This window comes from Urocampus carinirostris, chromosome 15 (genome assembly GCF_059441175.1).
Source record: "Urocampus carinirostris isolate Australia breed hairy pipefish chromosome 15, RoL_Ucar_1.0, whole genome shotgun sequence".
Lineage (NCBI taxonomy): Eukaryota > Metazoa > Chordata > Actinopteri > Syngnathiformes > Syngnathidae > Urocampus > Urocampus carinirostris.
In genome coordinates this window covers 5,870,213-5,886,136 of record NC_142363.1, presented here as the reverse complement: position 1 = coordinate 5,886,136, position 15,924 = coordinate 5,870,213, and the positions used below count along the sequence as shown (strand labels likewise).

Below are 15,924 nucleotides of genomic sequence, written 5' to 3'. Positions count from 1 at the left end.
CTTCTTCTCCATAGCCCAAGTCAGACGCTTCTTCCGTTGTCTTGAGTTCAGAAGTGGCTTGACCATGGGAATACGGCTATTGTAGCCCATTTCCCGGACACGTCTGTGAACTGTGGCTTTTGATACCTGGACTCCATCTTCAGCCCACTGTCTTTGAAGCTCCCCCAAATTCTGGAAGCGGCTCTTCTTCACAATTTTGTTAAGGCTGCGGTCATCTCTCTTGGTTGTGCAGCGTTTCCGGACAGATTTTTCCCTTCCAACAGACTTTTTGTGGATATGCTTTGAAACTGCACTCTGTGAACAGCCTGCTCTTTGAGAAATTTCCTTTTGTGTCTTACCCTCCTGATGGAGGGTATCAATGATGGTCCTCTGGACAGCAGTCAGATCAGCAGTCTTCCCCATACTTGTGATTTAGTTTACTGAACCAAGCTGAGTGTTTTTAAGGCTCAGGAAACCCTCGCAAGGTGTTTCGAGTTAATTAGATGATTCAGGTGATTAGTTGAATAGCCTACTTTCTCATGATATTCTAATATTTTGAGATAGGATTTTTGAGTTTTCTTAAGCTGTAAGCCAAATTCAGCAATATTAAAATAATAAAAGGCTTGAAATAGTTCAGTTGATGTGTAATGAATCCAGAATGTATGACATTTTCGTTTTTTTAATTGCATTACAGAAAATAAAGAACTTTATCACAATATTCTAATTTTCTGAGACAGTCCAGTATAATCCTCAAAAATACAACTTGCCTAATAATTCTGCACTCCCTGTATTAGTCGTACTCTACATAAATTTGCCTTTTATGGAAGAGTGGCAAAAAGTAAGACATTTCTGAAAGAATACTATACATAGGCCTGTTTGACCTTTGCAAGAAGCCACATGAGACACACAAATAACAAATGGAACAACGTAATCTGGTAAAATTAGACCAAATTTGAACTTTTTAAACTAAATGCAAAGCGTTACGTTTGGCATAAAAGTAATACTGCAGATCACCCTGACTACATCATCCTCACTATCAAACATGGTGGTGGCAGCATCATGGTCTGGGGTTGCTTTGCTACAGCAGGGACTTGGAAGATCGTTTGAATTGATGGGAAGATGGATTAAGCTAAATACAGGGCAATTCTGGCAGACAATCTGTTGGAGTCAGCAAGAAAACTGAGAATGGGGTGCAGGTTTTAATTTCCGACAGGACAATAACATTAGATATAAAGCAAAATCTGCAGTGGAATAGTTAAAAACTAACAAGATAAAGGTGTTAAAATGGCCAAGCAAAAAAACAGACCTATAGCCAAGAGTCTAGAGGAATTGTGGATGAATCTGAAAAATGTGCTGCATGAACAAACACCATTAAACCTGGGGAACATGAGCTGTTTTGAAAACAGGAATGGGCAAATATTTTTGTTTCAAGATGTGCAAAACATGGGCAGCACAGCGGCGCAGTGGTTAGCGTGTGTGCGGCACAGTTCTGAGGTCGTGGGAACCTCCTGCGTGGGTTCAAATCCAGCTACCGGCCTTACTGTGCGGAGTTTCTATGTTCTCCCCGTGCTTGCGTGGGTTTCCTCCCACATTCCAAAGACATGCATTTCAGGTGAATTGGCCGGTTCAAATTGTCCCTAGGTGTGACTGAGCGAGTGAGTTGTCTGTCCCCGTGTGCCCTGCAATTGGCTGGCAACCGGTTCAGGGTGTCCCCTGCCCACTGCCTGGAGATGGCTGGGATGGGCTCCAGCCCCCCGCGACCCTAATAAGGATAAGCGGTACAGCTGATGAGATGAGATGTGCAAAACATACTCAAAAAGACTGTGTTCACAGAAAGAGGAGGCTGAACAAAGTATTAACTCAATGGGGCCGATATTTTTGCATCACCTTCTTTTCATTTTTTTTAGCACAATGCAAAATATTGAATGAATTTTGTATTTTTAATGATTGTGTCTGACATGTTGATTCTAAAAATTTATTTTTATATTTTCATCTATAGAATTGGAGCCTGAAATATGGCAATATGTCACAAAGTTCTTGAGGGACCAACACATTTGCATGGCACTGTATTTTACAATCATCTTGCTTGGGTTTGGTAATAAAAATGTATGCCTAAATGGGACAATTTTTCATTGGCTCAAAGTTCATGTCAGACATCTTGAAACAATGCTCGTGAGCTTTGCGGAGCGAGGTTTTTTTCCCCTCTCAATAGTTTGTTGACCTCACATTGGTTTGGCTTTCTAAAAAACTTTTTGAGAGCTATGCTTTTTTATTAATTGGTGCAAAGGGGCTAACATTTTGATATACTTTTCTAAAAAGACTTGGTTATTACTATGTAATTACCAGATTGTAATGATCACAAAATAAGTGCCAGTTAAAAATCCAATTTACTAGAAAATCTCAATGACCCATCACTGGGGATCTATTTTAAGAACCAGTCTGCTGGCTGCTTAGGTGTTCTTAGGCGGCAACTTAGTGCCTGCAAGTATCACGTTGAAGACCCCTGTATTAAATAAACACCTAATTTATTTTAGTTTGAACATTTTCAAACAATATTTTAAAATAGTTGGACAAGACACAAATATATGAAACAAGAAGAATGATTTATGTGGTATTTGTAATATTGTAGCAAGAGTTTTCTCCCCCTCCATTGTTTGTCAACCCCAATTCTGTGTATATTGCCATTGGACAAATATTAACATTTGCTTCCTGTTTACCACTAAGAAAGCAATTAGATTTTTTTTTTATCTTTGTAAAGATTTTTTGTAATTATTTGCTGTTTTTTTTAACTTCCTGTGCATACTCGCATATTAGCCAAATTTAAACCTTTAAAATACCATACAAGCCAACCTTTTGGCATTAGAAAGCAGTAGGTGTTATCGTGCACTCTATTTTTACACAAAAAACACAGTCTCCAGTACATTAAAAAAAAAACGTGCATGCTCAAAACCGGTGTACCACCAAAACGTCCGACCCTCTTGAAATGTCATACCGTAGGCTGATCTGACAGCCGAATCTACCAAAACCTTTTTAAAGCAATGAAAGAGTCTAAAAAGACTGTATAAAAACTAAAATCGTAAGTACTCGCCACTTTTAACTAAATGTGTCACTGCATTCAAAGGCACATATGATAGGTAGGACAGAAACTTAAATATTTCTCTGAGATCACTACCAGCCTAGAGCAGCCATGTCCAAAGTCGGGCCCTGGGGCCAGTTAAGGCCAGTGATGAAATATTTACTGGCCCGCGGCCTCTGTAATAATTTGAATGACATGTAATGTTTACTGCAGTACAAAACAAGTGTACAAAGAAAAAAATATATATATTTCACTAGATGATGGCAGTAGCTCTTTGGCCACTTTGCCTTGGCTTTCTGTGACAATTGTAGCCCAACCCATTTCCGAAATGGCGATAATACAGGGAAAAAAAGGAAAGTTTAACCAAAACAACTGCCTCAAAGCAGATCCACACCGGCAACAAGAAATACATGTGCGACCACAAACACAAATGCATCCAAGGCACATTTAAGAGATTACAATGGATCTAAGTAGAAGAATGCATGTACAATTGACTAAATATATATTCTGGAGATTTGCAGTTGTCTAAGTAAATGCTGTTCATTAAGTGAACCACATTTAATAGAAGTCCGTACAGCCCTTAGAGACTTCTTGTGATTGAGGGTTATACAAGTCAACAAGATTTGTCTTGACTGACGCTTTTTTTCAAGTGGAAATTGGAGTATTTTTTTCACCGAAATAGGAAACAACTGCATCTGCCTTATTTGCTAAGAGACCATGGCTGTTTTCAAAGATATATATAATATGAAAAGGCACTGCCAGACGAAGCATGCCGACTACAAAAAGCTAACTGGAATCGATCGCTGTGAAAAAGTAAAGCAACTGGAAGCTGTTTTAAAGGCACGGCAGCGGTTTTTCACGAGACCCTGCGAGTCAAATGAAAATGCCACAAAGGCGAGCTGCAAGGTTGCGACACTGATCGCCAAGCACTGCAAACCTTTCACAAAGGGTGAATTTATTAAAGATTGTTCAAAGAATGCCAGGCTAAATAGTCGGCCCTCACACATTTTTAGCTTAGGAAACCTGGCCTGCTGTCTGAACAGTTTGGAAACCCCTGGTCTAGTGCGTATTCGCACTGGGTATTGGTAGGACGCTTCGATGGGTAGGAAGGGACTTCAGAACACCGGAATTAGCAAACTTTTTTAAAAAAAAAAAAGGCAATTTAATGTGATCGTTGGAGCAATTCGTTAACGCACAAAAACGTATTCTCACTTCAAAATAAAGCAGCCGCAAATTAAAATACCATTTATGAGGCAAGATTTTTTTTGTTGTTTAACACTTTTTTTGTCTTAGGGTAAAAATGACCCATCCACAGTGTTGTTTAAAACCCAGAAAAATCCCCTAAGTGATATTTCATTTAACTTGAAATGTTTTGATTTTTCCTAAATTGGCCCCAATAATATAATTTTGATATTTTTGGAATTAATATTTCTATGAAAGCTGTGTAGAAAAGTACAAATATGGTCCTTAAAATAAAGACAAGAGGGTTACACTCGGGAGTAAAAACGTACATTTAAAAAAAAAAATCAGTACGTGTTTTAAGGGGAGAAAAGCGGTAGTCTAACGCAGTGTTTCTGCACTGGTGGGTCAGGGACCCTTTTACAGTGGGTTACGGGCCTTTGCTTTGGCAAAATAGTGCTAAGAAGGAAAAAGGAAGGGCCAGTTACACTCCTTCTTGCTCGACTTCTTCTTCCTGTTCTGTCAAACGGCGCTTCCCAATTGTGTTTGAGATGACAATATCTGTGTATTATTTGCCCTCATGTAGGTTTTAGATCAGGGGATGGTGTCATAATAGTCTGTAGTTTGCAATAGTCTTTGATCTGTGCAGCCCTTTGAGACTCTTTGTGATTTAAGGCTATACAAATAAACATCACTTGACTTGACATGAAACACATCTCATTTTATTGTAACTTTGTCGGTTTTATTTCCATTTCTCCCCATAATAATAGATCCCAAGAAATTTAATCAGAATGGGAAGGAAAAGTGGAAAACCGTGAAACCATGACTGAGTCGTAGAAGGAATTGATTCCAAAATACAGAAACCTTGTTCGAGTGTCTGCCATTGAAGCACTGCTTGAAGGTACAGTAAATGGTTTAAAATATGTATACTTGTAGCTTTTTTTTACCTGTATGTTGATCTTCATTACCTACACAATTTAGTGGTTATCGTTGTTAAGCTACACAATTTTTTAATATTTTGGGTACAAACTTCTTTAAGTTATGTGGCTATTATTAAGCGGTTTTATAGGGTTGCTTACATTATCGGGCACACAATAGGGTGCTGAATTTTGTATTTGTAAATGTTTTTATGCCCCATCCAAGAGTAAAAATATAAATATCTACCCTATACTGCATACTTTAAAGTCTCATCTCAACTCATCAGCCGTACCGCTTATCCTCATTAGGGTCGCGGGGGGACTGGAGCCCATCCCAGCCATCTCCGGGCAGTGGGCAGGGGACACCCTGAACTGGTTGCCAGCCAATTGCAGGGCACACAGGGACAGACAACTCATTCGCTCATTCACACCTAGGGACAATTTGGACCAGCCAATTCACCTGAAATGCATGTTTTTGAAACGTGGGAGGAAACTGGAGTGCCCGGAGGAAACCCACGCAAGCACGGGGAGAACATACAAACTCCGCACAGGATGTCTGGAGCTGGATTTGAACCCACGACAGGTTCCCATGACATGAACTGTGCCGCACAAGCGCTAACCACTGCACCGCCGTGCTGCCCTACTTTAAAGTAAAAGTGATAAAAAAAAAAACCCTGAAGCAGCAAAAAGGTTTGGTATAAAACAGGGGTGGGCAAACTACTGCCTGCGGACTACATGCCTGTCAGGCTTTTTCATCCAGTCTGCCAAATGAAAATGGTCAATATATAATGATTATATAATGGTAATAAAGTACTTCTAATAAAAATGGATTTTATTTTTAGGAGAATTCTGTCCCCATCTCTTTGTGTGTCTACAACAGAAATACTACAAAATTACTACAACACTAAATATGATATTTTGTGCTTAAAAACAGTGACCTAATATTATTTTGCTTTGATTCTTAAAAAAATACATACTATAGAAATACTACAAAAATACCACTATAGTAATACTATACTACAAAAATACCACTACAGTAATACTATAATACAAAAATACAACAGAAATATTTAAACAAAAATACAACACAAACAGAACAAATATACTACAAAAATTGTAATATGGAAATACTACAAGAACGCTACCGCAGAAATACTACAAAAATAAAACTACAGTAATACTACAGTATTACAACAGAACGAAATATCAAATATAGTGCTCAAAAAGAAGGACCAAATATAATATTTTGCTTTCATTCTGAAACAAAAAAAAACAGAAATACTACAATGCAAAACTACTACAACACAAATATTTAAACAGAAATAATACAAAAAGACAAATACTGTAAAATTACAAGAATGCTTAAGGAATACTACAAAAATAAAAGTATGGAAATACTACCGAAGCACTTCTACAAGAAAACACTATAGTAATACTACAAAAAATACTGCAACCGAAATATTACGACAGAAATACGATAAAATACTACTACAGAAACATTACGACAGAAATACTACAAAAATACAACTACAATAATACTTTGCCCTCGGGCAAGATGCTGAACCGCTAATGCCCGATAAAGGAGGTAGGTGCCTTGCATAGCTGTCGCCGCTATCGGTGTGTGTGTGTGTGAATGGGTAAGTGTAAACACGTTGCAAAGCGCTTAGGGAGCACTTCAGTGACCTCAAAAGCGCTATATAAATGAAGACCATTTACCATCTACAAAAATACTAGACATACTGAAAAGAAAAAATCCATTATAATATAATAATAATATAATATGGAAATACAACAAAAATACTAGAGAAATATTAGAAAAATAAAACGACAGTAATACTATATAAATCCACTGCAAAAATACACCTACTGTGATAACATAACACTAAATACCAGATTTAAATCTTAGAAACAGGGACTTAATATGTTATTTTTCTTTGTGAGCCATTTAAAACCAATTTGATGAGACTAATCTATTTTTAAAAACAAATATGAAGAAATGTAACGTGTAGATGTCTCCATGTATATTTTTTCATAAATGAAAAAATTGGATAGGTCCCCACAATCGGTCTTTTGGCCAAATTTCTTAATCTGATGTGGCCCACAACTCCAAATAGTTGCCCGCCACACCTCCCCCCAGTGTAGATGAAAAAAAAATAATAGATAAAAACGATGAAAATTATGACGTACGAATAAAGGATAAGTCACTGGAAATTGCACCTTAAAACCAAACGTGCGAACTGGGCTTCACAACATGGACAGTATCCAGCATTAAGAGCACTATCCTAAATTATAAACAGAAATATTATTTTTTTGGGTGAATCAATACAACTAAACAGTTTTCTTTATTTATATCACAGAGCGGCCAAACATTATTATTTTTTCAAAATGGATCTAATAACTTTCAAACCTTCGCGTATTAGCAGTTAAGACCATATTTAAGATGAAAGTGCTTCTTATTCCAATCACTTAAAAATAATTCATACAGTGAGCCTGTTGTTACTGCAAGCGCCCAACAGATGACGCCAATGCATTATAATAACTAAGAAAAGTATGTGGCAATATTGAAGTACTTTAAGGAAAAAGTCGTGGGTAAGGCTAAAATGTAGCCTAGGGAAACAAACTCAAACCTTCTCTGGGAACTACCAATAAAAATCGGTCGTCTACCTTATCATCACATTATAAAAAAAATAGCGATCTGCTTCCAACTCGTGGAGGTCTAAAAATATCACTCACATGTATTCGACTCACTTAAATTTGTTGTCACCATTTAATTGAAATTGGAAAAATTCTCACGGTACATCAATGTAGGTCTGCAACAACGAATCGATACGATTGATTATTAAAAGTGTTAGCAACTGCTTTCCTCATCAATTCGTTGTGTCGCGCAATTTATGAACCACTAAGCAAGTTAAATCAATGAAAATAAGTGCATTGAATTTAGTGATGTTTTAGGGTTGTAGTATAACTTTGGTGAGGGCGCTTTGAGTCGGTTTTTATGACAGTATTTTGCATTTTTTAATCATTTTTTTATTGAACATTCCATCATTACAGACAAAATTGGCATGAAACGGTCAAACACTAAAAAGTTAACAATTTTCAAGGGAACAGATAGTGCTACAGAAATACAGAGAAAAATATCTGAAGACAATAAAATAAAGATGAAAACGATGACAAGTTTAACTCAACACCATTGGCAGATTCTTAAGCATATCATATATCATATGCACATTGGGAGTGGTTATCATATTCAAGGATTTAACATCCCCCCCAAAAATGTGTCAAGTCCTACAAATAAATGAAAGTTTGTTTGGTATGATTAGCTCATTTGTATTATGATTTTTGAATAAGGTGGTACAAAAAGAGTAACACATTTTGAGGTGTATAGCATACATTTGTATGTATTTTCGTTTATGAAGTTATTTGACAAACACTTTGAGTTTTTTATTGTTTTATATAATCGAATATTCTGTTGTTTTGTGCACTATTTTTCTATCTGTCCAAGATTTGAATAGAGGAGGAAATTAAACATGTTTTTTGTTTAAAGCCAATTCACTAATCAACCGACTCATCGACTATCAAATTAATTGTTAGTTGCAGCCCTACATTAATGTGCTGTGAGCAGAGAGTAGGCAAGAAAATTTAAGTTCAGAACAGTTCATATTAACTGTTCCAATCATGTTTGGAAAGGTAAAAGTTAAAGAACTGTTAATATAACCAATTGAAAAAAAAAAAATGTATTTACTAGTCAGCAACTATTTGTGGTTTCGTCAGTCGTTTAGATCTGCTGTATTATTTAATCCATTCCCAATTGATTAATTTCCTTATTCATTTGAAAGATTATTATTTTATCCTATTTTTTGTTGAAAAATGAACATATTTTAAATGATTGAAATGTTTTTCTCGGAGCTTTTTTTGTGAAAAACCTGGTTCGGCCAAGGCTCACCCAAACTGTTTGCAGCAGCCTGCAAGGAAAATGAGTTTGAGACCCCTTATTTAATGTGTAGTCAATCGATTCATACTGCCAAGAAACATGAGAACAATCTCAAGCATTTATTTACAAGCATTTCTCCCAAAATTACTTAATTTTAGCAGAGGTGTTCGGGGCAAAACACATTAGGTTCAAGGAATAGGGGCTGGGGGAGTGCTGTATAGTCACATCATGTTTGTCCCTGCATGTTTTTTAATTTCTATTTGTCAGTGTAGCATGAAAATGGTGAAAGTAAAAAAAAAAAAAAAAGGCATGCTTCTAATAGAGTCCAAACGCTAACCAAACCCCCAAAATGGATGAAAAAAAAAAAAGTTTATTCGAGTGCGTCTAAGGAATGCACATATTTGCACGCGCATCATGAATGGGCTGAGGCTGCAATCATGACTTTAAACCAGGAGATGGCAGCTGAGTGTAAAAGTCCCAAAATCCATACAGCGTCTTTAAAGTAAGTCATTTTCTTGCGTATGTGACTCAATAAATAACTCCAGAAATCATAAAACTTTTAATGTGCAAAAATCCATGAGAAGGTAATATCATCTTTTGGAAAAGGAGTGGCAACTTCCCCACTCCCTATCCTAAACAAAAAACAACTTTTCAGCCTGAACACATGGCTTTTAATTTGCAGTAATTTGACAAACAGCCGTAGTATCAGTTAAACTCGTTTACCCATTGGGAAGTCAGACTCCAAATCAGTCATCGGAGGGATGGGAAGCTGTTGCTTAGGAACGATGGTGTCTTGGTCCTCAATCTTTGTTGTTTTGTTCTTCCGCTCTCTTTTACGAGAGGGACGATTTGTCTGTTTTCTCCTTGCTGAAATTATTAGAGGAGGAATTTTGGCTTGAACTATGTGTGGATTCTTCTCTACTTGCTGGATTGTCGGAATGACCCCTTCTGGCATTGTGCTTTCATCATGGCCTAGGAAATACAGTTGGAGAAACAAAATGGAGAATGGAGAGTCAGAGGTTGTTAAAAAATGCATCCACATTGCAGTCAGGTGGAATCAAGATTTATTAACTCATTTAGTGCCATGACATATAAATACATTTTCAGAAACATTGACCCTGAGTGCAAAAACATAAAAATAAGTGTTCTTTTTAAAATTGTTTTATATTTCAAAAATATTATGAAGAGTTTGGCACAGCTCATCAGTAATTATTAAGGCTCTGGAGTGATTTCAGTACGATAAATCACCATTGGATGGCAGGATTAGCTTGAAGAATCTTTGTCCACACATCAAGGAAGCCCCTACTTAGTGATTGAAATGTGTATGCTTCCCTGTATGGTGAGTATACTGGACTGTCTCAGAAAATTAGAATATTGTGATAAACTTCTTTATTTTCTGTAATGCAATTAAAAAAACAAAAATGTCATACATTCTGGATTCATTACACATCAACTGAACTATTTCAAGCCTTTTATTATTTTAATATTGCTGAATTTGGCTTACAGCTTAAGAAAACTCAAAAATCCTATCTCAAAATATTAGAATATCATGAAAAAGTATACAAGTAGGCTATTCAACTAATCACCTGAATCATCTAATTAACTCGAAACACCTTGCGAGGGTTTCCTGAGCCTTAAAAACACTCAGCTTGGTTCAGTAAACTAAATCACTGCTGATCTGACTGCTGTCCAGAGGACCATCATGGATACCCTCCATCAGGAGGGTAAGACACAAAAAGAAATTTCTCAAAGAGCAGGCTGTTCACAGAGTGCAGTTTCAAAGCTGTCCACAAAAAGTCTGTTGGAAGGGAAAAATGTGGCCGGAAACGCTGCACAACCAAGAGAGATGACCGCAGCCTTAATAATATTGTGAAGAAGAGCCGCTTCCAGAATTTGAGGGAGCTTCAAAGACAGTGGGCTGAAGCTGGAGTCCAGGTATCAAAAGCCACAGTTCACAGACGTGTCCGGGAAATGGGCTACAATAGCCGTATTCCCATGGTCAAGCCACTTCTGAACTCAAGACAATGGAAGAAGCATCTGACTTGGGCTATGGAGAAGAAGCACTGGACAGTTGCAGAGTGGTCCAAAGTCCTCTTTTCAGACGAAAGCAAGTTTTGCATTTCATTTGGAAGTCAAGGCGCCTGAGTCTGGAGAAAGGCTGAAGAGGAGCAAAATCCAAGTTGCTTGAAATCCAGTGTGAAGTTCCCACAGTCAGCAATGGTTTGGGGAGCCATGCCAGCTGCTGGTGTTGGTCCACTGTGTTTCATCAAGTCCAGAGTAAATGCAACTGTGTACCAAGAGATTTTAGAGCACTACATGCTTCCATCTGCTGAAAAGCTCTATGGAGATGAGGATTTCATTTTCCAGCATGATCTGGCACCTGCCCACAGTGCCAAAACCACCAGTAACTGGTGCACTGACCATGGCATCACTGTCCTTGATTGGCCTGCTAATTCCCCTGACCTGAACCCCATCGAGAATTTGTGGGGTATAGTTAAGAAGAAGATGAAAGACACCAGACCTACAAATGCAAATGAGCTGAAGGCCGCTATCGAAGCATCCTGGGCATCAATAACACCTCAGCAATGCCACAGGCTGATTGCCTCCATGCCACGCCGGATTGATGCAGTAATCCGTGCAAAAGGATTCCCAACCAAGTACTGAGTGCATCAATGGACATTTTCAAATGTTTGATTTAGTTTTGCTGTTATAAAATGATTTTTTTTACTTGGTCTGAGGAAGTATTCTAATATTTTGAGATAGGATTTTTGAGTTTTTTTCAGCTGTAAGCCAAAATCAGCAATATTCAAATAATAAAAGGCTTGAAATAGTTCAGTTGATGTGTAATGAATCCAGAATGTATGACATTTTTGTTTTTTTAATTGCATTACAGAAAATAAAGAACTTTATCACAATATTCTAATTTTCTGAGACAGTCCAGTAGATGTAGACTAGCTATCGGTTCAGACGAGCGAAAGTATGGTTGAGTACGACAGTTTTTTCTTCGAAAAAAATGATGAAGTCTGTTTGTCATTGTCGGGCATAGAGGGATGACATTTTTTGCACATCCGCAGGAACGTGATCGCCATGGTGACCAAAAGCGTGTGATCATGTCATTGGAAACACCGGGCTCGGAAAAGTTCTTGCAAAATCAATGCAGTGTTATTGCATTAAAATCTTATAAATGTGTCCTTGTGTTTAGGGAAATCATTGTTTAGACATTAAAAGGTATCACAAATGCAAAAAAAAGAGAAATGAAAAAATGCACTAAAGTGAATGTTAATCTCAAAATGCATGCTTTCATAAAAAGCAGTTTCTCTCAGAAGTTTACTTGTAAACGAGTATTTTCTAGAAACTTAGCAATGTTGTTGTTTACTAAACAAAAATAAAAGCTAAACACTTTTTTTCTAATGAAAGATGAGGGTCAAAGCTTTCTTATGATATCTCCTTTGCCTGTATAGCAACAGAGCTACATTTTCTGGAGGCCTTCAAAAATGAATGAGAAAAGCAAAAATCGGCTGTCACAGGCTTTTCCCACCTGAGAAACGTCTGGCATTGAATGAGTTAACAGTAAATAACATTTGTCCGAAAATTACCTGCGCTGACATCACCTAAATCCATGTTTTTTCTGTTCTCCACATCCCAAGGTTCCGATGGGGCAGGAGAAGCGGTGTCCATATTCAAAGCGTCTAATTGGACAGGGGCAGCTGGTTGTATATTCCAAGGTTCTGATTGGGTCGGTGCAGCAGTCTCCGCTGCAAAATGATCCAATTGAATAGTAGTTGCTGGCTTCATATCAAAATGATCTAGTTGGACATTGGTTGTTGTATCCGAATGCAAAAGATCTGATTGGATAGTTGCCGTTCTTGCACGTTGGCTCGGTCGTGGCACGTAAACACGCCGAGAAATCTTAGGTTTGACTTGACGTTTTCTAGAGTCCTTGAAATCTTTTTGCTGTTCAAAATTCAAAGGTTCAGACTGGACAGCTGGATCATTTAAATTAGGCAATGGAACCTGTGTAGCAAGCATTGCATTTGACTCTGCAGCAATATCTTTCATATCTTTGATTTTTGGTGTCTTTTGCCGTTTTTTAGAGACCTTCAAATCTTTTTGCTGTTCAAAATTCAAAGGATCAAACTGGTCAGCTGTATCATTAACATTGGGCAATGGAACCTGAGTAGCAAACATGGGATTTGAATGCACAGCAACATCTTTCACATCTTTGATTTTGGGTGTCCTTCCTCGTTTTTTGGGGGCCTTTAAATCTTTTTGCTGTTCAAAATTTGAAGGCTCAAACTGGACATCTGGATCATTTACATTGGGCAACGGAGCCTGCGTATCTAATGTTAGATTTGAATGCCCAGCAAAATCTTTCACATCTTTGATTTTTGGTGCCCTTCGACGTTTTTTGGGGACCTTCAAATCTTTCTGCTGTTCAAAATTCAAAGGTTCGAACTGGACAGCTGTATCGTTTACAATAGGCAATGGAGCCTGTGTATCTAATGTTGGATTTGAATGCACAGCAAAATCTTCCACATTTTTGATTTTTGGTGCCCTTTGACGTTTTTTGGGGGCCTTCAAATCTTTCTGCTGTTCAAAATTCAAAGATTTGAACTGGACAGCTGTATCGTTTACGATAGGCAATGGAGCCTGTGTATCTAATGTTGGATTTGAATGCACAGCAAAATCTTCCACATTTTTGATTTTTGGTGCCCTTTGACGTTTTTTGGGGGCCTTCAAATCTTTCTGCTGTTCAAAATTCAAAGATTCGAACTGGACAGCTGTATCGTTTACGATAGGCAATGGAGCCTGTGTATCTAATGTTGAATTTGAATGCACAGCAAAATCTTCCACATCTTTGATTTTTGGTGCCCTTCGACGTTTTTTGGGGGCCTTTAAATCTTTTTGCTGTTCAAAATCAGAAGGCTCAAACTGGACATCTGGATCATTTACATTGGGCAATGGAGCCTGTGTATCTAATGTTGGATTTGAATGCCCAGCAAAATCTTTCACATCTTTGATTTTTGGTGCCCTTCGACGTTTTTTGGGGACCTTCAAATCTTTCTGCTGTTCAAAATTCAAAGGTTCGAACTGGACAGCTGTATCGTTTACAATAGGCAATGGAGCCTGTGTATCTAATGTTGGATTGGATTGCACAGCAAAATCTTCCACATTTTTGGAAAACATTGGATTTGACTGTCCAGCAACATCTTTCACATCTTTGATTTTTGGTGCCCTTCGACGTTTTTTAGAGACCTTAAAATCTTTCTGATGTTCAAAGTTCAACGGTTCGGACTGAACAGCTGTATTGTTAACAATAGGCAATTGAGCATGTTCAGCAAAGATTGGATTTGAATGCACAGAAAAATCTTCCACATCTTTGATTTTTGGTGCCCTTTGACGTTTTTTGGGGGCCTTTAAATCTTTTTGCTGTTCAAAATCAGAAGGCTCAAACTGGACAGCTGGGTCATTTAGATTGGGCAATGGAACCTGTGTAGCAAACATTGAATTTGACTGTGCTGCAATATCTTTCACATCTTTGATTTTTGGTGCCACTGTACGTTTTTTCGAGGCCTTCAAATCTTTTTGCTGCTTTAAATTTAAAGGTTCGAACTGGACAGCTGTATCGTTTACAATAGGCAATAGAGCCTGTGTATCTAATGTTGGATTTGATTGCTCAGCAAAATCTTCCACAATTTTGGAAAACATTGGATTTGACTGTCCAGCAATATCTTTCACATCTTTGATTTTTGGTGCCCTTCCACGTTTTTTAGAGACCTTAAAATCTTTCTGATGTTCAAAGTTCAACGGTTCGAACGGAACAGCTGTATTGTTAACAATAGGCAATGGAGCATGTTCAGCAAAGATTGGATTTGAATGCACAGCAAAATCTTCCACATCTTTGATTTTTGGTGCCCTTCGACATTTTTTGGGGGCCTTTAAATCTTTTTGCTGTTCAAAATCAGAAGGTTCAAACTGGACTGCTGGGTCATTTAGATTGGGAAATGGAACCTGTGTAGCAAACATTGGATTTGACTGTGCTGCAATATCTTTCACATCTTTGATTTTTGGTGCCACTGTACGTTTCTTGGAGGCCTTCAAATCTTTTTGCTGCTTTAAATTTAAAGGCTCATCCTGAACAGCTGTATCAATTACATTGGGCAATGGAACCTCTGTAGAAAACAGTGGATTTGAATGTACAGCAAAATCCTTTACATCTTTTATTTTTGATGCCACTCTGCGCCTTTTGGGGGGCTTCAAATCTTTTTGCTGTTCAAAATTTAAAGCCTCAAACTGAAAAGTCGCACCTTTTATATTGGACACTGGAATCTCTGTAGCCAATATTGGATTTGAATGCGTAGCAAAATCTTCCAAATCTTTGATTTTTGGTGCCCTTCGACGTTTTTTGGGGGCCGTTAACTCTGTAAGTTGTTCAAAATTGAAAAGTTCAGACTGGACAGCTGCATCTTTAAGATTGGAGAGTGGAACTTGTGAAGCAAACAAAGGACTTGACTGAACGGCAACATCTTTTAGATCTTTGATTTGTGATCCCAACATAAGCCGATTCTGCTCTTCGAATTCTCGTTCCAAATAATCTGACTGGACAGCTGCATCTTTTGTGTCTTTTTTTTGTGGTGGTACACCCACAGGTAGTGGGGCAGTGGGTGACTCCTGTTCCATGTGACCCTCAACATTATCCTTTTTGGTCTCTTCGATCCAAGGATCCACCTGAATTGCTGCATCTGCCATTTCTTTCCTCTGAGGTGGTATAACAATGGGCACTGGAAGCTGGCGAGAGACATGATAGTTGAGGAGATATTAAAATTCGTTCTCAATGCAAC

At 37.8% G+C, this 15,924-nt stretch overlaps 1 protein-coding gene and 1 long non-coding RNA gene across 4 annotated transcripts in view; one reads left to right on the top strand and one right to left on the bottom strand.

Annotated features, from left to right (window-relative positions):
* The window catches only part of LOC148351396 (zinc finger MYM-type protein 4-like), a 79,136-nt gene that overhangs the window by 24,013 nt on the left and 39,199 nt on the right, over window positions 1-15,924 (bottom strand). The window contains exons 20-22 of one of the 3 annotated variants that reach the window (XM_088354772.1): window positions 15,391-15,871; window positions 12,679-12,837; window positions 9,806-10,054 (exon numbers count right to left, since the gene is read on the bottom strand). In XM_088354772.1, coding sequence (XP_088210898.1) covers window positions 9,806-10,054; window positions 12,679-12,837; window positions 15,391-15,871 — 889 coding nt within the window. Of the gene's footprint in view, window positions 1-8,155; window positions 10,055-12,678; window positions 15,872-15,924 lie in introns of those variants that run through there. The other 2 variants (XM_088354770.1, XM_088354771.1) reach the window with 2 other exon arrangements.
* Window positions 1-15,924, top strand: part of LOC148351397 (uncharacterized) — a 29,831-nt gene that overhangs the window by 7,393 nt on the left and 6,514 nt on the right. The window contains exon 3 of the long non-coding RNA XR_015852900.1: window positions 5,005-5,135. This is a non-coding gene — a long non-coding RNA (uncharacterized LOC148351397). The remainder of the gene's footprint in view (window positions 1-5,004; window positions 5,136-15,924) is intronic.